The sequence below is a fragment of the Zootermopsis nevadensis genome, unplaced genomic scaffold (genome assembly GCF_977971745.1).
Source record: "Zootermopsis nevadensis isolate Lab colony 2312 unplaced genomic scaffold, Znev_1.0 Znev_ptg000030l, whole genome shotgun sequence".
NCBI lineage: Eukaryota > Metazoa > Arthropoda > Insecta > Blattodea > Termopsidae > Zootermopsis > Zootermopsis nevadensis.
Window position 1 is genome coordinate 12,261,479 of NW_028259162.1, and position 23,898 is coordinate 12,285,376.

The following is a 23,898-nucleotide window of genomic DNA, read 5'->3' on the forward strand; positions in this document are numbered from 1 at the left end:
TCTGCACCACTGCAATATAATTTCTAATAAAAAAAATGTTCATACAAAATTTGTAGCAGTTATGACTATCTTGCCACAGAAGGGCTACAATACCTACACTCTGCAGCTTTTGTAACTTCAGTTTTGCCTTTGGTTACCTAAATTTACTATGTGAGTCCTTATTTCTGATGTTCACAATATTTAACGCATTATACTAAAGGGTTGTCTTCTAAATAAAATGGTGTATTAAACATTATGTGATGTGAATGTTCCATAAACTCACCAAATGAAAGGTCTGTTCACCTAAATCCTGGGTGCCTTCTCTTCGTCTACCGCGATAACGGTTGTTAACAGCCATTTTAACTGTGGAGTCCTGTCGACGAAGGACTAGAACAACACGGTCTTCAAGCAGATGATAATTGCCAGATAACACAGCAGGATTTTTTGAAATTCGGTATCTTAGCTGCCCAAGGCTTGATGCAGGGTCATCAGGTGTTGTCAACATCAGAACTAAACCCTCAGGAAAGAACCTGGTCAAAAGCACAAAAGAAAAAGAAAATTAAATTCAGATATAATTTCATTTTACAGGAAATATTTGTAAAATCAATCCCTTCATTCTGACATGGGCAGACTCTGTAAAAGACAGAAACACACTGCTGTGATGCATAGTAAAAAATAATCACTTACAAAGAAACTAATGCTGCTTCTGAACCATAGCTGCACTCTGATTTATGTTGTATAGTTCATATATAGCTATGCAATTAACTTTGCAACTTAATATGGAAAATATTTTATTTTAAGATAAACAAATGTACTGCACTGGACTTAGCAAAAGTTTGTATACGCTACATTCAGCCTGTGTATCACAGTTTGCTCATCTCCAGTACAGAGGTATAGATATACTCAGCCTTTTAAAAACAAGCAAACAAAGTGGATCAGTTTCATACAAACTTGGTACTTATAGGCAACAATGTATTTTACAAGATCTGGTACAAATTTTTATCAAAAACATATCCCTATAAACAAAATGTTGAGGTTTGATGAAATCTGTTGCAATGCATTTCACTGTAATCATAAAAGTAACAAATCGGAACTCCGCATCGAAACAGCAGAGAAACTTTTGATTTATTGCATACTGTAGAACAAGATTAAAGAAAGAAGCTTCATATCATAAGATAACCTGGGCCATATTCAAGCCAGGGAAGCGCACCAGTGCTTTTCTTAGTGCCAGGGTACTTCTTTAGGGCAGTAACGTCAAACACTGGTGGTATACAGCCTAAACGGTTTGAGGCCCCCTTAAAATATCTACCAATACACAGTGTAGAAAAATTATGCAGTATTTAAGTCTAACAGAACATACAAGCTTACTTAATTTCTCGCATCACTGTTTGAGGTACAAATGTCAGATTATTTATGCATTTGCAGTCACAGCAGCTGTTTATTCTTAAATTCTGCATTTAAAAGTGCAACACTACCATAACCTCAATATCATGACTTACACCCACTTCTTACAACCTGGTATCAGCTGCCCTGGTACTTCTGTTTTTAAAACTACACTCCTGAGGATTATTGACTGAAACATTATATTCAATTACAGAATGTGGTACTGAAGAACAGTATGACATGGACAAAGGATATGCCTACCTGAGATATCGATAATACTCCACAATGTGCCAGGGTCTGTAGAATTGATCTTGGAAACTGTTTTCACCATTACGTACATAAGTGGTCTTACTGATGTAACAACCATTGAACTGAAGTCTGGGACGTTCAATGAACATCTTCCGCCATGATTCATAGTGGGTCAGCCCTCCACAATTCACTCCCCACACACTGAATATAAGAACTGTACATTATAAATCTCTACCTCAAGGTGGATATTATAAATTACATACCAGTACCTTCAAGTCCAAACTAAAATAAAAGTATTAGATTTACTGTTCATGTGGCAAGGTGAATTCACTTCTGAAGGTGACTGTCACCCTTGCTAAAATGTGCAGTGGCAAGGACAGTAAAAAGATAAAAAAAATGGTAGCATAAGAGACTAAAACCACAGAAAATATGTATCAAATTCACATAAATCTTTAGAACTGTGCTTTTCAGATTTTATAATATGCAATCAATTGAACACAGGCACTACTAATCAAAGGGCATACAGGGATTTTAAGTTTAATTACTGAAGCAAATAAGCATATCACTTTGATTATGAGGACTGATAACAAACAGTACTTGGTTTGCAAGCTTTGTAAATATCTAGTATCTTCTTTGCTAAAGAAACACAGCACAAAATTAAATTCAAGAGGACAGTAACAACCCATTCACTGAATAATGTCACCATTCACTAACCATTGTGAAAGGGGAGAGGGGCTTACAACATTCTTTTATTATGTCATAAATACCACACACATTCAACGGGCCAATTCTTAGCAAAAATAAATATACTATAACTATACTAGCAAAACTGTCACAGTAGTAAGAAAATATGATATAAAATACACATTTTTTTCTGCTAAATTTCTGTAAACAACCTTTTATCAGAGACACTTAGATGATTCAAATCAAAATCATAGATGTAGCCAAAAAATAAAAATAATCTATCAGATACCACTGCAACAACAAATTAGTAACATTAAATGTATAATTTCAACTTTCAGGAATCAGCCACATCATGCGTTAAAGGTGTTTCAATGTTTTTGTGAACACTGTCATTGCCATCTTCAGGGTGAATGTCAGCAGAAGGGAAAGAGAGCCCTTATATACATTTGGCAATGGCAGATCCATGGGAGGTATCTTTCAGGCTCCCCATAATTTATTTGGTTAAATTATACCAAAGTATGAAACAGTTCTTCATATATGTCAACCAACACCACAACAACAACTGCAACTGATGTTTACCATTAAGATGGTCAGTTGGTTCATATGCTTGACAATGCTATATCAACTGCAGAGGTTATTTGCTATCATATGACACCACATGATGATGTACACTGAAACAGTAAGGCCTGAGGAAGTGGTTGTGATTTATTTCAACATATTATTCCTACATTTGCCTGGAGAGAATGCTGTGGTATAGAAAGAAGGTGGCAATGGGGGCGATTATAATGTTAGTTACAGTAAGAGTAATGTTGAAAATTGGTTCCCAATAATTTACCGTGCACAAGACAGCCTCCATATTTCAGGATCTCGACTACATAAGTAGAATCCACGACAAACATAGGAACACATTTCCAGCGACCTCAGGTCCAAATCTGATGACACCACCCAACGTAGGATGTATAGAATTATTTCCATGGGCAATGCAGATATGTGAGTTGCCTGTAAAACATAACTTTACATAAACAATATCCAAGACGACAAAAATAATGATGCCTACTTTTCTTTAAAGCACTACTACCGCATTAATTATACCTTGTATGAAATGAAAGAAAACAAAATTCACATTATGCTGGAATATGCCCATTTTCCATAAGTGCTCTTTGCTATTTCAGTGGCCTTGATTTTAATTTACTGCAGATACAAATTTACCAAAGAGAATTAAAGCATAAATATCACACTTCACAACCAGAATTTACTACCCTTGTACTTCACTGAATATTCACCGTAAGGCATATTTAAGCAGTTGTACAGCTTACCTTCTGTTCATGATGTGGTGTGCAAACACACATAGAATGGCTAAACAATCGCTGCAAGCATGACAGTAGATCTGTATCTTCTTCTTCTTCATCACCACCACCACCATCATCATCATCCGATCCACAGTTCACTTCTTGATCAGGATTAACTTCTGAATTATCTGGTTATGCACAGCCAATAGTTTAAAAATACTCAAAATGTATCTGATTAAAGAATGGAAAGAAAGTATAACTGCTATGTTTTTTATTCATTTTCACGGATACATAATAATGAACCTGCACTAATAATGCGCTAATTACTTAATGTGAGCAGATACAGGATGAAACACTATAATATAAATTTCTACACAGTACAATGCATATACTGAATATAGAGTTATTAGTAGTGCAATTAGGGGTTAAAAAATTCAACTTAAATCTACTAATCGCATAACAAAATCCACCTACCCAGTCTCACAGTACACTGAATATGGATATTTTACATAAAATAAGGAAGCTATCACAGTTTACTCTTAGAATCAAACAAAACCCATAAATATACTCTGCAAGAAAAATTCAGAATTACATACTCTTAAAGCAGGTGGAAAATATAGTTACCACAGGGCATTAAAGGGTCAATACATTCTAAGCTTAAAGCAAAATAGTATAAAATAAAATTATAGATATAAACAATGCACTGACTGGTTATAACAAGATTACTGTGACAAACTGCGCAATGAGCACAGGTAACAATTAAAAACAAAAATGGATTACAACTGAGGCATTTATCAGAAATTTAACATGCTTGTGTGAGACTAACCTGATCCCTGTAAATATAGTTTCAAACACCCCCCCCCTTTTTTTTTACCTTCACTGTTTCCAATTTCCCGTCTCTCTCTTGGCTTCAACTTGCTTGTGTCATAAAGACGAAATTCAATATCAGGTACCAACTGCACGGCTCTGCGATAAAACTGTATAGCTTCATATAGCTTTCCACTTTGCTCATTTTCAACACCTTTCACAAATAACCTTTTGGCCTGCAACGATAAATGGAACCAGTAATGAAACCTCGGTTCAACATTTTGAATATGGGAGTAAACACAACAGTCTGGCTTGGTAACATCTCAGGTCCTCTAAGATAAATAAATTTCATTTTGCAATATCTGCTGGAAAAATTATGCAAATGTTGTTCTACCAATGCTATGCTGATGGAATACATATGCTAGTGACATCGACATCAACATCAACAAAAGTGATTTAAATAAGAATAATATAGTTGTTCTTCATTAAATCAGTACAAAACTATTTTCTGGTATTAATGTGATACCCCATTAATAATACATATGTTTTGAGAATTTAAAGATTGAGACAAGGGGTTATTCAAGAAACATACCAAACATATACATAACTTAAATAAAATGTAATATAACTGTCTATTTTAACAATTAGGCCATAAAGCTGACCACTTACCTCAACTTAGTACCAAGATGAAGAAAGTGTATAGTTACATCTCCACTCCCTCATATGTCTTCATGATATGATGCTTAATTAAGCACATGGACAGCATTGTTTTTCCTAATCAGTATACACATAGAAGGAATGGGCTTTGATAGAACACTATAATTTTTTTAATATCAACCTACATGGGATTATAAAGTTCTGTCATAGTTCACGTTTCGGAAATATAAGCAAAATATTTTATTTTAAAATAATTTTATCTGAGTGGCCGCGCAGTCTGAGGCGTTGGCCTTGTGCCACTTGGTCGCTGGGACCGTGGGTTCGAATCCCACTCAAGCCATGGATGTTTGTCCGCGTTTTTCTGTGTTGTGTTGTCCTGTGTAGAGGCAGACGCCTTGCAACGGGCCGAACCCTCGTCCAAGGAGTCCTATCGAATGTCTATAGATCAAGCCAACAAAAAAGTTGGGACCCGCAGTGCTCAGGCACTTGAAGAACGGGTCGTTCCCAGTATCCCAGTTATCAGAGCACACATTTACCAGATAAATCTACTTAATTTTAAGAATTTAAATTATTATAAAACATATTTTCACACAAATGATCACTAACTTACTTCATTCTCAATGCCCAAGTCACTCTCCTCTACTCCACCATTCACTATGGTGTTGCAAGATGAAACACTTTTCAACTCATGCCATGGCGATGTTTCAAGCTTATGCTGCCACTGTTGTCGAAATGTGGTCAAAGCATCTTCAACATTCAACTTTTCCCATCAATAAAATTACAAACACAGTTATGTCAGTAAAATATATCAGTTATTAACACATGATGTCCATAAATTAGCAGATGATTTGAAAGACATGTAATTATTAATTTATAACACAAACAAAAACTAATGTACTACAGAACAGTCCAACAACATTCAAGCTTTTTTTCACATATGGTTACAAAATTTCATACATAAGTATTTGTTAAGTTTTTCAAATTGTCTGCTAATTTATGGACACTGTACACTTTTAGTCTCATGTAATTTTGTCCTAGATAGACACAGGTAAGGAAGGATATAATAAAAACGCATATGCATATGCAAAATGCTCTACATACAGTATTAAATAAACTGCTCGTTATGGAACTTGTGTAACACAACTGAATTCAGGAATAAGGTAACAGTAAATGATGAAAATAATTTTAAAATATATTGGGAACACACGGGTCATTATTTTATTCATGCTACCAGAGAACAAATATACTGTTGAGGCAATCTTAAGAATTCTTTTGGAAACTGAAGGACTGGAAGGATTCTTCTAATAAGTGTATACTTAAAAGTTTCAATAGGGATATTACACTTTAACTGAATTAACTGAACAGACATATCTTAAGTGTACAAGTGACATGTTGTACTGGCAATTAATATGTTGGAATTATAATTACTTCTTATGAAAGACTCATAACTTAATCCATATATTTAAACCCACAAATAATTTCATAGTTATCTGTCAAATAAGCTAGAGAAGGCAAAAACAAGAAACGAATATGTACTTGAATGTCCACTGAACCACTTGTTCATAACTTATGAGTGGAAACATGACAGAGAACAAAGTTCACTCAACTGAAGTGAGTTGTCCAAGACAAGACAGGAAACAAAACAAACCACCAAAATTCTTCATCTATAGAATCTATTAGAATATACGAACGATGAAAAATAAAAAAAATTAAGTCACAAATTTAAAAATAAACTGCAATAAATTATCACAGAACTTCAATACAGGTTTACTTATACCTGATGTACAAACTACTTCAACTTTCAATTGCTGATGGTTTACAGTCGTCTAACTAGCTAATGCAACCTGAACAGGTAGACATGAAACAGCCCTCAATGTATGCTAAAGGTCAAACATAAACCCCTTATTTATACTTCAGTGACCAATATCATGAACAGCAGTAAAATTAAATGCTATGTACTGTAAATTTGCAAATTAATATTTAAATTCCACAAACCACATGTGAAGAAGAAGATTCTTCTTGCTCTTCTCCATCAACATCATCACCTCCAGAACTCTGGCCAACACCAGAACAACCTCCACTTTCTTGTGATTCACCAGCACTTCCCACAATATTAATTGAGGGAAGAGTACCATTAAACTGATTACCTGACTGCAATAAAAACAACAGAATTGTTATGGTGACAGACAATACAGAAAGCTATAATTTTCAGTCCTCCACAAGTTTTAAAATTAAAAATAAGTATGAATGCTCCTGAGAAATGATAATGCTGTCTGGCCAATTTCACAGTTAGTAGGTAAATTCCAAATGTTAAATTTATATAAACACAACACAATTTCTTTCCACAGTTATCTCTTATGTGTAAATAAATTAAAAGATGATGGCTGTCTTCTGGGTTGTTGTGCCATGTAGTCAGACTCACCGCCATGAAAACATCAAAACCTACTTAAATTAAAAGAAGAATGAACTAACCAGGTAAACAAGGTAGGATGCTAACAAGTCAAAATTAAAACATGATACTGTAGAACTACTAACTGATTTTTAAATGGCAAACAGAATATCATAATTACAGAGAATTTAGAAATATAAAGAATTTGGGATATTTTGGCATCTAAGGTAGTATTTTAAATTAAGAAAACATTTAATCATGAACTTTCTGGCACACACACATTTACAGGACAACAGTTAGTGTAAAAATAATGGCATCACTTAAACCGGCATCTTACAAATGAGTAAGTGAATGTTGGCAAACAGCGTTGCATAAAATTAGACCACAGAATATATTTGTTCGACATCTACTTCCTAGTTCTGAACTTGTCATGAACAGGTACTAAAAAATTACTTACTAAAATGCTGGACTTACTCAGGGTACCTGATGAAATGGAAGAAATTACTGGATTACTGTCATTTATAAATTTACATTCTGTTCGTCTGCTTCTGCGTGCTTCATGACATTTCCTCACACGATACCTAGGCGCCTCACCATACATTCAACAGCAAATTTACAATCAAAACAACTCCCTTATCACATATTCTCTATTCCTCATACCCACCATGATCTTCTGCGTTCACTTTATAAGTTGTCACTTCAAGGTGAAGATTCGCGATCAGAATATCGTACTACAAAAGCGAAACACTTCTTCGCTCTCAGAACAGCAGCCATTGTTTACAACAGTCAACAATTTTACGACATGAAGTGCGTTCAGTTTTGAATCAACTTCATAGGAGGTGCTAAGCTGGAAACAGCTGTGAATTGCTACATGCGTCACAACCCATGTAAGTTGTGATGGTTAGAATAGAATAGAATTTTTTACATACCATAGATCCTTCATAGGCCTAAGCTAAGAACGTAGAGCATGTCGTAGCATAAGAAGAGAATAGAATACAATTCAATATTTGTTTCTAATTCAAATATAAATAACATAATTACTACCGTAATTTACAGGGAACTACACAAGAAAGCGTATCCACTTCACGTGTAAAAAGTAAAATCACTATAAATAACGGGATAAGAGAGACATACAAAATTATAGACCAATATCCCTTTTGTGAGCGTTCAAAAAAATGTTAGAAAAGCTAATGTACAATAGATTAGGTTATCCTTAACAAGAAATAATTTAACAGAAGCTCAAAATGGATTTGGAAAAAAATTGGTCAACGAAGACAGCAATACACTCCCTTCTTGACAGTATTTATGAGACTACTTAGAAAAAGCAAATCAGATTTTAATTTCTTGTGATTTAACAAAGCCTATGATTTTATAAATCACGAAATTTTATTAACCAAATTAAATGCTTATGGAGTAGGAGGCATTGCGAACTCGTGGTGTGCGCTATAATTGTAATAAACATGCAAATCAAGGAAAACATGTTTCAGCTTTTAGAGAAATGAAACACGGTGTGCCACAGGGTTAAATGCTTAGGCCGATATTACGTTTATTTTACATAAACGACTTTCTAATAAATAACCAAGAATCAAGGATAGTTTTATTTGCAGATGACACAAACACTTTTGTAACCACAGAGAATGGACAGATCTTCCGACACAAAATAAATACGGTGATGAACGATCTGCATTCATGATTTTACGCAAATGGTCTTATTATAAATACTGAGAAAACAATAGCAATGTCGTTTTATACACAAAAAAAGTTCCAATGAAACCTAAAGTCAGATTCTACAATATGGCTATTGTCTATGAACCAGAAATAAAATTTCTAGGCATACATATTGGTGAAAACATGAAATGTGATGTACATATAGTCATTAAGCTCCAAGCTAAGTAAATTTTGCCATATGATAAAATCCCTTAGAGATGTTACGAGTCCACATGTTATAAGGAGTATTTATTTTGCATATTTCCATGCTAATTTTAGGTATGGTGTAATTTTCTGTGCTGGTGACAAAGTTTTTGTTTTCAAGAGTGGTGTGACAGCAAAGTATTCTGAGCCTAGTTTAGGGATAATGTATTGAATATGTATTTTCGGGTTTAAGTTATTGTCAGTTTATAGGCCAAGAAATTTAGAGTATTAGTCTAAATGTTGGGCACAGGGACATTGATAGTTGTGGATATAACAAAATATAGGATATCTCAAAAGCAGAGAATAAATGTAATTATCTTAGATGTTGTATCTGATGGTTATTAAAAATAATAGAACATCAGTAATTTTATACAAGTAGACTATAATTTCAAAATAAAAAGGGAAAAGAAAAAGACTTACCTGGTTTAGAATTTTTTGAATTAGACACCTGACTTTTCTACTTAGCACAGCCACATGAAGCAGATGATTTACAGTTCATGTTGTGTACAAATTACTTATGTTTAAAATTTTAATTCTCTATAGTACAGAACTACCAGATCACAATAGCAAGATTTTGGTCCTGAGTGAATGAATTTATTGCTGAGCTTTCACCCTCCCCCACCTCACAATACAGCACAAATAATTATTCTGGCATATCTGTACATAAAATTGCAATACTTTGCTGCTTGCTGGCTCTTCCGGCAGACCAGCATTTAGTGTTCAGATTATTTAATCATGCAATTTGTTCAAACATTTCCTTTTTGTTCCTTAGTTTGTGCTATATTACTTTATAATATGGAAAGGATGTACATCATGTATTGTTTCAAACACCACATTGATAATTTATTACTTTTTAACTTAAAAATAACAAATTGGACATTTCTTTCTTCACTTAAAAGTAATTGAACAAACATTATTCGCTGTTTTCTTAAACACAGTAATAAGGCATGATAATGCATGCATTATACATTTAACATAAACAGAACTGTTCAGGAACACAGTTGAATGGTATATATGGAGGCCATCTTTTAAGCAACATATCACAGTAAAGACTGATAAATCAATCCGTCTATTACTGCTTATCACTTTACGATTCTCTTTCTATGTTAATGAAACTAGCAGCAAGACCAAGTATATTTTAAAAGAAAAACAGTTGTAATGAAATGAGCATTCATTCACTAGGTTAATAATGATTTCTACTACTCCATCAAACATGACAATATTCTAGTTTCAGATTTTGGAATTAGGAAATAAAGGAATCCTTGAAATCTTTTCAATGGTTGACAAGACATACAAGGTTCACATATAGATATACATCATATGTGTTGCAGATGGTTTGGGCCATAAATGTTTACTTTCATATGTATCATGTACGGCATATTATCTTCTATAAGAACTACTGCACAGTATTGAGAAACGTAAGTACAAGGGATAGATAATGCAAGCATTTTGAAGTCGGCACAATTGTTATGAAAGATGCGATATATAACTACATATCAAATCTCAACTGTCATTACAAGACAATTAAATGAGAAATAATTTAATAATGGCAATTGACAAATAAATTGCAAAAGATTCCCAGTATGCACCACAACAAAGGCATCCAAAAAAAAAGTTTGTGCCACTTAGAACTTCCAATATTAAATCAAATTATAACTACAGATTTCTATAGTACAAGCCAGTGCTGGAAATTCAACACCTTCACTAAATTATTCTAACTAATTATAAAAATGCAATTTCAGTAGTTCTGTTCCTGAATGTAAAATGTTTTACCACAAGAAACAAAAAACAAACAAACAATGGCACCCCCATGAAAATTAAACCATAACTGGATGAATAACTTATACTTCAAAACTGTAAAAATAATTTTTAGGTTTCCTATACTTTTACACTTACAACTATTTTAGGCAATACCAATAATGTAATACTTCAATGCAAAAATAAAAATAACCCCTTATGATGTCAGTCATATGACACACAAATATTAGCACTCCAATATAAAAAATACATACACTTATTCTCATACATTAGGAAGAACGGAAGGGTACACAAACACAGGACTATAGCCATAAACATTCCTCTTAAGCCTGACCAGGAGGGGGGATGTGGAGGGGGGGGAGAGAGATAACTTATAAAAGTTAGGAGGATCAAATGGTTAAACTGTTTTTAGTAAAAATGGTAGAGGATCACCAAAATTTGGTTCATGGAATCAATTCAGTCTTATATAACCTCAAAGCACTGTTCTATACACTTAATCAGATTCGATGGGAACTTCGATTTTGACGGGCATGTCACGTGGTGGGCTTGAGTGTGGCTGGTCAATGGAAGGTTCTGGTATTACTGGCAATGCAAGAGTTTGCCGAGAAGAGATGTGCTGTTCTCCATCTACAGCTGATCCCACAGATTCCTGTGCTTTACGTAACTTTGGGAGTCTTTTACTTTCAGCTGGTGGGGCATGGAAGAACACATTCCTTAGAGTAGCAGCTGATGTGGATTTGTTACATCCACTAATGGCAGCAGATGTTCCATGCAATTTGTCTTTGTTGACAGTTTCTGCAGAAATGTCCGACTTTGAAGCAGTATGGTAGCAGGCAGTGACTGTGACAGTTGAAGTAGTGGTGGCTGGAATAGCAGCAGTAGCTGCTGCAGTGTTGGTAGAAGTGACAGTAAAATCATCATAATTTCCATCATAATAATCAGCAGCATCAGCATCATCTCCATCCAACACAATACACTCATCCACTGCCTTCGATCCCACAGTTTCTTCAGCGTTTCTCAACTCTTGTCGAACAGCTGTTATTCTCTTCATGTCTGCAAGGCCTCCAACATGCTCCTCTCCTGGTAGTTCTCGATGGCACCTAGTTTCAGTACTCCACCATCTTCCACGTCCACCAATACTGCTTTCTTTATCACACTGACTGCTGTGTGACGCTTCATATGAGTGAGGAGCGATAAAGCTTACATGATCATCAAACCGTACCCTCTCAGAGCCACCATCTTCACCACCAGCAGCCCAACTACTGCTTTCACTTCCCTGAAAAGGTTTGAAAATTACTTATTATTATGTAACATTATCTAAATGACTTAATTATTGATCAGAATAATAACAGTGCAAAATAATGAGAAAAAAAATTCTATGGTGAATATTAAATAATGCTCAATATGTAAACTTCCAAACTGAAATATCTCAGTATACTACAATGAGTCCATAGCTTAAGAAAGAGTTTTATTGAAACATATAAACCTGTTATCCAGATATGAAACTAAATTTCATGCACAGTAGTGTGAAAATAAGTTCCTGTACCAATATGGAAGTTACTGTATGTGCTCATATAAAACATCCACGCACGTGTAACATGCACCCTTATTTTTGGACTGAAAAATTAAGAAATCAATAATTCAAGATTACACGGTTCAACATAAATAGAACATAGATAGTGAAAATAAAAACTTATGTAGCATGAGATGTCTGAATATTAGCCAAGCAGGTGGTATTTTATAATGAAATTGACTTAGACGCAAATCTCACAAGAAAGAAGAAGAAGAAGTAGTTTTTAATATCAATTGCATATTTCTGCTTAAGCAGTAATATGTGCAATATAGACATGCTAATCTAAAATTTCATATTTAATATGTTAATTCTTATACCAGTGTAGTTCAAGATCAATATTTTAAAAATGCTTAATATTGGTTTTGAAATTCTAACTTTATATTTTGAACTTTTTAATAATTATAAATTACACCATTTTATTTAGTTACACTAACATCCACTTTGGAGGTCTTATCCCCGAAAACATACCTGCTTTAAGCAAAGAATTCCAAAATATGGAATGCTGGTCCTGGGACATACAAGCTCAAAATGTACAAAATTCAGGAACATAAACTGTAAGTACTATTGGATTACATCATCTTTCTTGCATAAGGTTAAAAAAAGCAGCATATCTTTCATGAGCATTTCAGTAAAGGGTACCTGTCGATCCAGGGGTGGTTTCCTTCGTGTACGTCGCATCATTCCTGACGTAAGTTCTTCTAATGAACTAAGTGATGCCGGCCCAGCAACTTCATCACTGCGCTGGCTTGCCGAATCAGTGTGTATCTCAACTGGTGTGCATGCATCAACACTAGTTCCTCGGAAGCCTGACAAGGAACTGGAATCCATTTTGAAGTTTAGAACTGATCCAGCAAGTGCACGTGTTGAAGCTGCTCCATCATCAGCTATTGAAGCTGACACAGATTTTTCAGATAAGCTGGTTGCTGCCGAAGCAGTTTCACTGCTCATGCTAAATCTCTGTGATGAGGCCACATCAGCTTGTACTTCTAGCCTGCGTCATAAACAACATGAAAGCATGATGAAAACAAACTTGCCAATGAAAATTACTACTTTCAGAAGGTAAATCATTTTTTTTGACAAAATTCAAAACCAACAACAATTTGAGGTCGCCAGTTGTGGTCTTCTGGGTTTTACATTATGTAGTCTTACAAGTGGTTGACAATGTTCCTCGGAAATTTTGTGGGTAGTTAACAGTGACCCTCAGAAATGTTGTAGTTGGTTACCAACATTCTTCTGAAATACTGGCAACCACTTGCAAGACTACAAGATGTCACTACCCAGAGGACCACAACTGATATGTTCAAAACAAAACAAAAACAAAAAAACAACAGTTTAAATTGTCTTACATCAATAGTGACTAAATGTCAGTACTTGCAAATTATTGTTCCATAACACCACAAAATAAAAAATAGAAAAAAATTAACCCCCGTCTGAGATTTCTTTTTCTGAGAAACTGTCACTTTCTTTACTTTACTAGGCCCATCCCAATGTAGCTAAATTCTCATTTGAAATCACAAAAAATATTTCCTAAATAGAAGGAATGTAAGCTAAAGTAATTATTATATCTCAACTATGCAAAAGGAACAGATTACAAAAACAACATATATTTTGAAACAAACACAGTTTCACTATTCATAAAACCACTTAAACACATTCCACACTTAATAACTGTATATTAATATTTCTTAACAAATAACTTTAGATTCCATACACTAAACCAGTGGTCCTCAACGCGGTGCCTGCGTGCGCCATGGCGCCTGCCAAGCCTTTTTTTGGGTGCACGTGTTGTTATGGAAAGAGGTTATACTGAATATTGAAGGCTGTTCAACCACGAACATTATAAAATCAAAGCACAGATCTGACCTTACTAATGCCCATCTTGACGATTGTTTGCGAGCAGCAACATCATCCTACACTCCCAAATTTGAAAAATTGGCTGATGAAATGCAGCGCCAAACATCGCACTAACTTCCCACTTGAGTAATAATAATTTTACTTATAAAACTACGTATTTTTGATTGCGTGGTTTCTTGTATCATTAAACGTCGTGTTGTTTTGAGTATTATTTGGTGTCCATATCTTATTTGTCCAGAGAAAAGAAAATTTGGCTTTGTTAATTGGTTGGTGCCCGCCATGATCTCATAAAGTCTCAAATGTGCCCATAGGCACAAAAAGGGTGGGGACCACTGCTCTAAACTCTCTTCATTAAAACTCCAATGGGTACCTGGGATTCTTTCCCCCACAGGAAAGTGGCTAGAGTGTGAAGCTGCCTACTCATCTCCATACCACCAGATGTCTTCATAGCATGGTGCTTGATTAAACACATCTAGAGGCTGACAATGGGTCCATTAGTAGCCACGGTTCCAGAGAAAGTCTCCCCCCAAACTTGTAACAACAATAACAGAAAATAACTACATATAGTTATCTATTAAATTATGCTAACCTCTGTCCTCCAGGAAGAAAACTTGATGCAATGCTTCCAGCAATACTTGCTCCAGCAAGTGCAACATTGCTTGCCGATTCCCTATCATTCTCTCGTCCAAGTCTCTCCAATTGGCTCCCGCTGCCTAGGGACAAGGAGACCTCTCCAATGGATGGGTTTCCTCCACGATGACTCACTGCATCCATAGATACTGCATCTAATTGAAAGAAGATAGTTTATAATACAATTCATGATAAGTAGCATACTGAAGTGATTATGTTACAACAGAAGAAGACTTCCTTTTTAGTCATAAAAAGAGCAACAAGAATATGGGAGTGTAAAGTGGAAGAAAACTTATGATGAAAATGACTAGTTATGGAATAAAAATCTTATGGGCAGAAAATTAAACAGCATATAAAGAACAAGTGGGATTACAAAACCATAAATTAAAATTATCACTTCTAATATTCTTGTTTCAATGTGCAATACATATTAAAATAAATCTTACCAGTATTTCTAGCACCTAAGACCCCTAGCAAATCATTTTCATCATCAAAATCAAAGCGGACTCCTGCACCTGATGTAGAGACTCCACAACCACCTGACCGACAAAGAGACACTGGTACAACTCCATAGACGTAGAACAGGAGGATAGGGACACCAATTCCTACAGCCAATCCAGCCAGCACTGGTGAAACAAGTACCTGCAATAAAAGCTTAAGTCAGGTAACTGAAGAATAAGTGAAAGACAGCCAGCAACAAATTTGTAGTCATGTTCTGTCATACCTTTACTTCAACATCCACATGGAAACACTCATGGAGAACTATTAAATCATTCTATCCCTTGACACTATATAATCAAATATATTACAAATGTCATTACATAATGCAGAAATATAAAATAAATAATCAAATAACTTCAAAAATTACATATTTAAGCCCAACAATCTAGTACTGTCAATAAAAAGACAAGGAATCATGGTAGGCTCCACCATTATTCAATACCAACTGAATTCATGTACTGGCATATGCACAGCAGCATGATTTATGAGCATAAGGGAAGTACCATATTTCTTTAATTTTAAGACACTTTTTCTCACAATTTAAAATTTCTGAAACTGGGGTGCATCTTGCATTTGATAGCTGATTGTCCGAGAAGATTTTATTGAGTGAATGTGGTTGATGCATGCAGGTCAAAATGTGACCTATCAACTTACTCCAAAGAATATGGGGACAGGATGTGGTGGTCCCTCTCAGTTCATTTGTAAAGTATGACTTAGTAAAAATGTACAATGAGATCTTCAGATGATTCCAGCCTATTCGATGTTCTTGTTTGAACCTTTCGACATAGACTTTACAGACTGCTGACTGGCGGAACCTAGTTCCCTTGGAAAAAACAGTATTTTGGCTATATCAGGGGTTCGCAAACCTTGGGTCGCGAGGACTTTCTGATGGGCCGCGTCAAAGTCAAAACATAAACATTTTATATTATTGTTAATTTAGTCAAGTAAATGTTGCCGACGAATTTTTCACTTTATTTTTGTACTTGTAAATGTGCCTCTATTCACACAATTAATAAAACATAATGCTAGCATATTTATAAAAACGTTGTTTCTAATTTGCCCCTAACTGACAAACTATTGGTTTTCAGGCAGAAGAATACTGCTGGGTCGCGAACAAAAATGTTTCAGAATAGCTGGTCTACAGTGTGTAAGATCAAAGAGTGGAGTCACATTATTTCCTATTGTCAAAAATCCATAATATTTTTTGTAAATGGTGGCCTTCTGGGATGGTGCGCCACGTATTTTGACTGTATGCCGACGTTTCAGAACACACTGCCTCCATCTTAAGGATTGAAGATTTCGTCATATTTGAATTTCTACATCGCCAAACGTAGTCACAGCTGCAGCTTCTATTCAACTGGGAGGGAGACTCGTAATTGAACCGCCCAATACGAAGTGGATGAGCCTGGTGGAATATGTAGGGAGAGTCTGGATCAGGCAGGGGTCGCGCAGCTATTGATTTAAAGTCATTCCCCAGGAAGGGAGTTGGTTGGGCTGGCGCGCTACGAGACAGTTCATACAGAGAGGTAGCGGGGCCTTTAGACACGGCGGGTATGTCCTAATACCACTTTCATCTCAAGACTCAGTCACAACCCAGCAGCCGTCGGCGGAACAACAGCGACAGGTTAAAATTTCACGAACAAAAGATATTATCTGTTCACCTTGACAAACTTCACGCCGCATCTCATTTCCGGCCACAGGCAATCTGACTATCGATGGTAACTACGCAATTGTCCAGAAACTAGACATGAATATTTACTGCGTAAATTTTAATTGTTGATGTCAAATGAATATACAGTGAAATTAATTTGTTTTAGAGAATCAATATCGGGAGACCCGTAAATTGTATTGTTTTAATGTCTCTCTTCAAAATCTTATTTGGCAGAATAAATTATTCATCGCTATAAACCACACTGTCCACGTGCAGTTCAAAATTTAAATATTCGCTAAACGAGGTATTTAAAACGGCGTAAACATCGAATTATACTGCACATAATTTAGCACACGTAAAATAAACTGGTTGCATAGTGTCAACGTAGAAAGGCTTGTTCCACCATAATGTATTATTTCAAAACCGTACATCAGGCTAAATAATCGAAGCAAGAAAGATGTCGGACAGTGAAGATGAGAGTTCCGGCGAGGAGTCCCAAGTGACGAGCGAATGGTTAGAGGCGATATTAGTATCGTACCATCAGCAAGAACTCCATCACGGTGTTGGAGACTGTGGCGGCGGCAATGACGAGGAAAATGGTGAAGAACTCTGTGTAAACATCGGCGAATTCTCAGTAGGACCTGGTTGCGACGCAGGGGAATGCGTTCTGAGCGACATTCTGGCAGTGAGGGTCCAATATCGGGTCTCTCCAGGGACTCCAGACCCACGAATTCTCAGTCTGATCGTCAAGCTGTTGCCGCACGACCCTTTCAGCAGATTCTTCGTCACCGAGGCACAGTTTGATCTCCGTGAGATCAAGTTCTACACCCAGGTGAGCAATGCTGCGAGTGCTAGAAGGTGGTAAGCGTCTCGATCTTGTAAGATCAGTGCATGTCAACTCATTTGTGCCTTTTTCGTCTCACAAACACACGCAGACACCAACGTTTTTGAAAAAAAGCCCCGAAGATGGAGACAATATGTTTATCCGAAACGTTGGTATCTACCTACGAGTCTACACGGCGCCAAAACGCTGATTAACAATTAAAAATCATATCAAAGAAAATGTTCACAAACGTCATGGGGCCTATTTCTGATTACAGCTTCACTCAGCAATTGTGGATACGAACCGTATTTAAATTATAAATAAGATACTCCATTATATCCGTGGTAACTGGAAATTAATTAATCACATGACTGAGATTAACTCATTCTAACAGACCCCTCAGAGTAGGTGCCGTTCCCCTTCAACACACCCGAAGACGAGGCCAGATCCAATCCTCGAAACGTTGTTTAATTATGTAACATCAGACGATGGACAAGGTCCAAAGGTCCAAACACCCAATTATCTTAATCAAATGTTACTTATCGGGTTATACTGCGTTCAGTAACTGGCACTGACTTACCTTATCACGATATACAAATAATTAAACTTGAATATGGCTCTTTTACGATAAAGTCGCAGCACTTTTGAAAAAGTCTCAATACAGCCCCTTAACGAGATTCAAACTCTAACACATTCATTTCTCACAGACTCTGATGTGGCGAGATTCACGAGGATACATACAACGGATGCAAAATTCTTGTGCTCGCTGCACCTAACGAACCCATGGTGACTCGATAAACTTTTGGTAATGATGGGTCTTTTTACACTTACACTTACTATATCAGTAGTGCATGTACGGTTTCGTTCGGGGACGTCTTTTCAAAAACCAATAAAGGGAAAATTAATTGTTGTTACAAAGACAAATAAATTATGCCGTTGATATAAATATTTATCCATTCATAAAGACGTATTTTCTCATTAAATGTTGTCAGTAAAATTCACCTTTTCCACTTTGGGGGCGGAGTTCTGATCCCGCCAGTTCCTTTACATAAATGGTTTTCTTTTTATGTTACTCAATACATGCTTTTCTTTAAAAATATTAGATTTTAAGAGGGTAAATTATACAGATGTACACATATATTTAATGAAAGTTAACCACTATCTACCCTACCGATAATCGATATAAGATACTGCATAATCTGAAATTACTATGGTACACTCACATCTGTTAAATATAACTCAAACAGATACGTAAAATAAAAAGAGGCAACAAAGAAGTTCATAGATGAAAAGCATCCTAATTAATTTCAGTGTTATAATTTAGATTCAATCTGGGTTTGCACACTGTACTCAGCTTCGTTAACAGCAGACAAGCGACCTTCACGGATGAACAGTGAGAAAAACACGAATTGCAAACAAAATCAATTCCGGTATTCTTTTGTCACAAGTACAATATGAAAAAATGGTTTCAAACTAGGTTATGGGGAGCAAAGGAACCAAACGAGAGGCAGCCTTCATACGTCTAAACGTGCATAAGCACAGGAAACAACTATTACTGTCAAGAATAAACACACTTCTTCTGCATGCATATCTAGCGCCATAATATGGCAAGCAAAAGGTTCCTGGATACGTAAAATTGTCTGTTACTGCCACGCCACTGAAATCCGAAAACAACGTGTGATCCAGTAGCATTCAACCTAGCACAAGCAACGTTTAACTAAAAAGTTGAAACGGTATTTCCGCCACCTTGTTATTGCCTACATAATGTACAATACACTTTTCTGCAACCACCAACTGCAAATTATTTAGGAATTGAGGTTCTCAAGGCGATGAGTAGGAAGATAGCATCTTCTGGGTTGTAGTGTCATGTAGTCTGGTAGAAGTTTATCACGTTTCACAGGCAGCAAGGACCTCGAAGAAATTGGTAAACTTCTTTCAGACTACACGGTGCTACGATACAGAAGACAGCCATCATTTGCAAATCATTTGTAATTCTGTTAATTCCAGTCGCATTTGCGCCGTCTCGCCTTAGATTCCAGTGTGATCCAGAAATACTTAGTCGCCCAACCATTCGTTGCATTCTTGCTTGACCTTTTTATTGCAGACTAACCTCCATCATGTCAATTGTGAACAATTACATGGGTCTTCCCTCTTCATCGTTCACTGCTCGCAGCGTAGAGTCCGGTGAAGCCAAAACTTTTATCACCAAAAAGTATACAACCATACCCAACATCCCAAAATCAATATATTCTAGGTACGATTTTCACAACTGTATGCAACGGTGAGCTTCGACTGAAAAGTTACAACCTAACAATCCGCACACCTAATCCTCCCCATTTAAATAAACACACATTAATACACGTACAAAGTCTTAAAAAAAAGACGCAGGATTAAGCATGTTCAAGATGGATCGCCTACTATAAACATCTTTTACGCGCGTGCGCAACCAAAAGTTGCAAAAATGACTATTTGCATCTGACAGCAGCAACAACTCGAGAACGGATGAACGGATTTTCACAAAATTTGATACTGGGAATGTATGATCTGAAGCTTTCACGGTGACTAAGTATAACTAATTCTTCTCGGGCTACCAGCCGTGTAAGGTAGTTTAATGGCGAAAACACCAACGTTTCGAGAACCATCTTCGTCCTCGTCCTCAAGGTACTGAAGTTGTAAGAGATCCCGTCCGTGCTTTGGAGCGCATTCCAATTAGGTTAAAAGTGGACAACAACGGACAATACGTGAAGACCTTCATCTGTTTCTGCAAGCCAGAGTGGAATCTCCGGGCTTCATTGATTACTATGTTTACCTGGGAAATAACCGCGTGGGGAATCCACGCCCGACCGCGGATCCATGAGTGAGTCTTCCATGATAACTTCAACATCCAGACAACCGGCATATGCAAAGGTAACTGACTCCAGACACCTCTGACGACACTCGTGCCATTTACAAAGGTAAAATGTCAAATACTGGCGAACGCATCATACTTTCCGCTCTATGCGTGGACTTCCTAACTTATTTGCCTTGTCAGGTGAAGAGACAGGCCAACTGTGGGTACAGTCATGTCGTTAACACAGAGGGTTCGCCCTTTCCGGTTCATTAGGCTTTCGCACAAGCATTTTTTTGCCAGATGATCGTTACAAAAATCATAAAGTAAAATGCTAAGCTTGCGTCTCAGTGGTTACAAGTATTTTCCATTAAACGGCTGAGGTATTCAAACTTTCGTTGCCAGGTGGTACCGGAGTTGGAGCAGTTCCAAAAACGCAGCCTTCCGCCGGACACACCGCCTCTGGAGCTGCCTATTCCGCGGTGTTACCACGCTCGCTACACCCCGGGTAAGGACAGCCCCAACTCTAGTCCCATACCCAGCGAGTCTGTATTGGTGCTCGAGAACCTCAAGTCCCGAGGCTTCCAGGGGGCAGATTTCTCGCGAGGTCTGACTCTGAGACAAGCAGAATCAGCGCTTGAAGCTGTAGCACGTGTACACGCCCTATCACTAGCACTAAAGGTAACTGTCAACTCTTTGACGCAGCCGAAAGATCGTAAAAATGTTTACAGTATAAAAGCCAAGCATTTGCCGATCTTGAAAGAACACTGTCCGCATAGTTTGTCGCCTTATGACGTCAAATGTGATTTAGACGCCACTTATTTCCAGGTGAAAGAGGGTCGGCCACTAGTGGAGCGGTATCCATTCTTGTTCCAAACGGCGAGGGCTACAGATTCTTATCAGCAACTAGTCGAGCGTGGACTGCCTCAGCTAGCACGCTTTCTGGAGAGGCGCCCGGGATTAGAAGACATCTTGGAATGTCTTCTTACACTGCGTCCCAACACTAAAGAACTCATCGCCTCACTCTTAACCCCTGAAGAACCCCTAGCGCTTATAACGCACACAGATTTCTGGTGCAACAATCTGCTCTTCCGCGACGATGTATCATGCTCTTGTGCTGTGCTGGACTGGCAAATGGTTACGTACAGTCGACCGACGAACGATGTCGCTCTTCTGCTGATAAGTTCTCTGCCCACCGAGCTCCGGCGACGTCACACCACAAGCCTTCTGGACGGCTACTGGGCGGCACTCACTGGTTCTGCTATGAGGCTTGGGGTAGATGTGGAAGGAGACCTAGGGCACAGTAGAGTCGCTCTTGGAGAGGATTATCGTCGTTCACAACTTTTAGCTCTTCTTCTATGTATCGGTTCTGTGGACGTGGCTCTGGGAGATCCTCTCACTGAGCAGCGACTCTTGGACGTACTGCAGGACTTGCACAAAGACGGGGTTCTTTCGTCCGATATCATCACGACGGCTGCTCAATAAGAACTTTGAACAGCTTTTACAATTGGGAAGATGCTCTTGACAATGGGACGAAATTTGACTGAAGATAACCGGAAAGTTGCCCATGAAGTACTGCTAGCTCATACTATCAGCACAACATTTAAAATACTTGCTCACTTGCAAAAGGACGTTGTCTTCTTTCAACCTTATTTGCCATGTTGAAAGGTTTCAGTAATAAAGTTATGGCTTGTTATGTCCGTTCAGTAACTACCGCTTAAGAATATGGACTTGAATCTGAGATCTGATTCATTCAATCAAAACCGCACAATATAAGCTCCATCTAGTACAAGCCACAGAAGCAATTTTAACTAGGTTAATTATAACAAAATGCGTAGAAGTGGAACATTTCCGTAAGTTATTTGTGCATCAAGGGCAAGTATCAAAATAAAAAGATTTTGAGTGTTGCTACTTTTCCAACATCTGCTGCCTAGAAGATCAACTGTCCTACTGGACCAAACCCCCCCCCCCCCACACACACACACACAATACCTACAAGAACTACCTTATCCTGTTCCTACCCCTGACACCTACAAATCTGCTTACTGTTCAAAAATAGCAAAGCCAAGGTAAATATATATACTGTAAACATTAAGAATGGAAATTAATTTCCAGTGACTATTATTACAATACAAAGAGAAAACAATGACCTCATATTGATATACATGTAATGTATTTATTTTTTCGAAATAAAAATCGAGATGCTATATGCAGCTTTAATTTATAATTCTCAACTTAAAGTAAAATTATTTCTCATTCCATTTAATATGATTAGCTTTGAAATAACAGGCTTGTATCTTCTACAATAGTTCCGAATGTGAAATAAATAATCAAGAAGTGTAATGAGATATGAAAAATCGCAAAGAACGCTTTGAGAAAAAGAGTACTAGCGGGCCAGAGAGCTCACATTTCACTCCTACTGGTATGTAGGTTAATATAAAACACGGAATCAATGAAGTCTGGGAATCGAAAACTTATTCCGCGTATCTATAACAAAAGCCTTTCAGCAGGCCGTTAGAGCAACATGTCTTTCTCACGTGATTACTTTACAAGTCACGAAAATAAAACAAAAGTTTTAAAAAAGCCTAAATAACATGTAAGTTTATTACTGGAAAATCCATTGGCTATTTGGAATCCATTCCACACGATTGTCCCTCTAATATCATTTTATGCCAGTACACAAATATGTTCTGCTTCAATACAGTGCAGCATTTTAAAGTCCCGTGAATCATGGGTGAAGGGGTGAAAGGGCTAGTTCCTTCGATGGCACGCAATACGTTCCTGAAAGTTATGATACAGTTCATTGATAGGAAGGATGCGTCTTCCAATACATTACCGTTCACCCATAATAGCAGCCAGTAACTTCAAAGCTAACTCCAAGGAGCAAAGCCCTTCTTCAGACGCGTCTTTAATGAAACACAAACGTTCATTGC

The 23,898-nt window shown here is 37.0% G+C and overlaps 3 protein-coding genes across 8 annotated transcripts in view; 1 reads left to right on the top strand and 2 right to left on the bottom strand.

The window, feature by feature from the left end:
* LOC110839660 (F-box only protein 9) overlaps positions 1 to 8,248 on the bottom strand; it is a 28,142-nt gene extending 19,894 nt beyond the window's left edge. For all 3 annotated transcript variants that reach the window (XR_015537779.1, XM_022084063.2, XM_022084062.2), the window contains exons 1-8: positions 8,102 to 8,248; positions 7,044 to 7,199; positions 5,659 to 5,808; positions 4,459 to 4,627; positions 3,612 to 3,772; positions 3,131 to 3,294; positions 1,624 to 1,812; positions 263 to 509 (exon numbers count right to left, since the gene is read on the bottom strand). Coding sequence is in view for 2 of the 3 variants with exons in the window: in XM_022084063.2 (XP_021939755.1) it covers positions 263 to 509; positions 1,624 to 1,812; positions 3,131 to 3,294; positions 3,612 to 3,772; positions 4,459 to 4,627; positions 5,659 to 5,808; positions 7,044 to 7,199; positions 8,102 to 8,104 (1,239 nt within the window). In the remaining variant the exon portion in view is untranslated. The remainder of the gene's footprint in view (positions 1 to 262; positions 510 to 1,623; positions 1,813 to 3,130; positions 3,295 to 3,611; positions 3,773 to 4,458; positions 4,628 to 5,658; positions 5,809 to 7,043; positions 7,200 to 8,101) is intronic.
* Positions 8,249 to 10,164: 1,916 nt separating this feature from the next.
* The window catches only part of LOC110839658 (E3 ubiquitin-protein ligase RNF19A), a 54,440-nt gene continuing 40,706 nt past the window's right edge, over positions 10,165 to 23,898 (bottom strand). For all 4 annotated transcript variants that reach the window (XM_022084045.2, XM_022084046.1, XM_022084047.2 and 1 more), the window contains exons 10-13: positions 15,610 to 15,805; positions 15,123 to 15,318; positions 13,319 to 13,670; positions 10,165 to 12,382 (exon numbers count right to left, since the gene is read on the bottom strand). In XM_022084045.2, coding sequence (XP_021939737.1) covers positions 11,600 to 12,382; positions 13,319 to 13,670; positions 15,123 to 15,318; positions 15,610 to 15,805 — 1,527 coding nt within the window. In that variant the 3' untranslated portion in view covers positions 10,165 to 11,599. The remainder of the gene's footprint in view (positions 12,383 to 13,318; positions 13,671 to 15,122; positions 15,319 to 15,609; positions 15,806 to 23,898) is intronic.
* On the top strand, positions 17,139 to 23,199 carry LOC110839661 (uncharacterized). Its single transcript, XM_022084064.2, has 3 exons — positions 17,139 to 18,147; positions 21,371 to 21,646; positions 21,794 to 23,199. Exons 1-3 carry the CDS (start codon positions 17,773 to 17,775, stop codon positions 22,448 to 22,450), a joined length of 1,308 nt encoding a protein of 435 aa, XP_021939756.1. The 5' UTR covers positions 17,139 to 17,772; the 3' UTR covers positions 22,451 to 23,199.

What these genes read in the sequence shown, in the direction of transcription:
- LOC110839661 (XM_022084064.2), top strand. Translation starts at nt 17,773, where the DNA reads ATGTCGGACAGTGAAGATGAGAGTTCCGGCGAGGAGTCCCAAGTGACG. An exon ending in AGATCAAGTTCTACACCCAG is followed by an intron (nt 18,148 to 21,370) that starts GTGAGCAATGCT and finishes TTTCGTTGCCAG; the next exon opens with GTGGTACCGGAGTTGGAGCA. An exon ending in CCCTATCACTAGCACTAAAG is followed by an intron (nt 21,647 to 21,793) that starts GTAACTGTCAAC and finishes ACTTATTTCCAG; the next exon opens with GTGAAAGAGGGTCGGCCACT.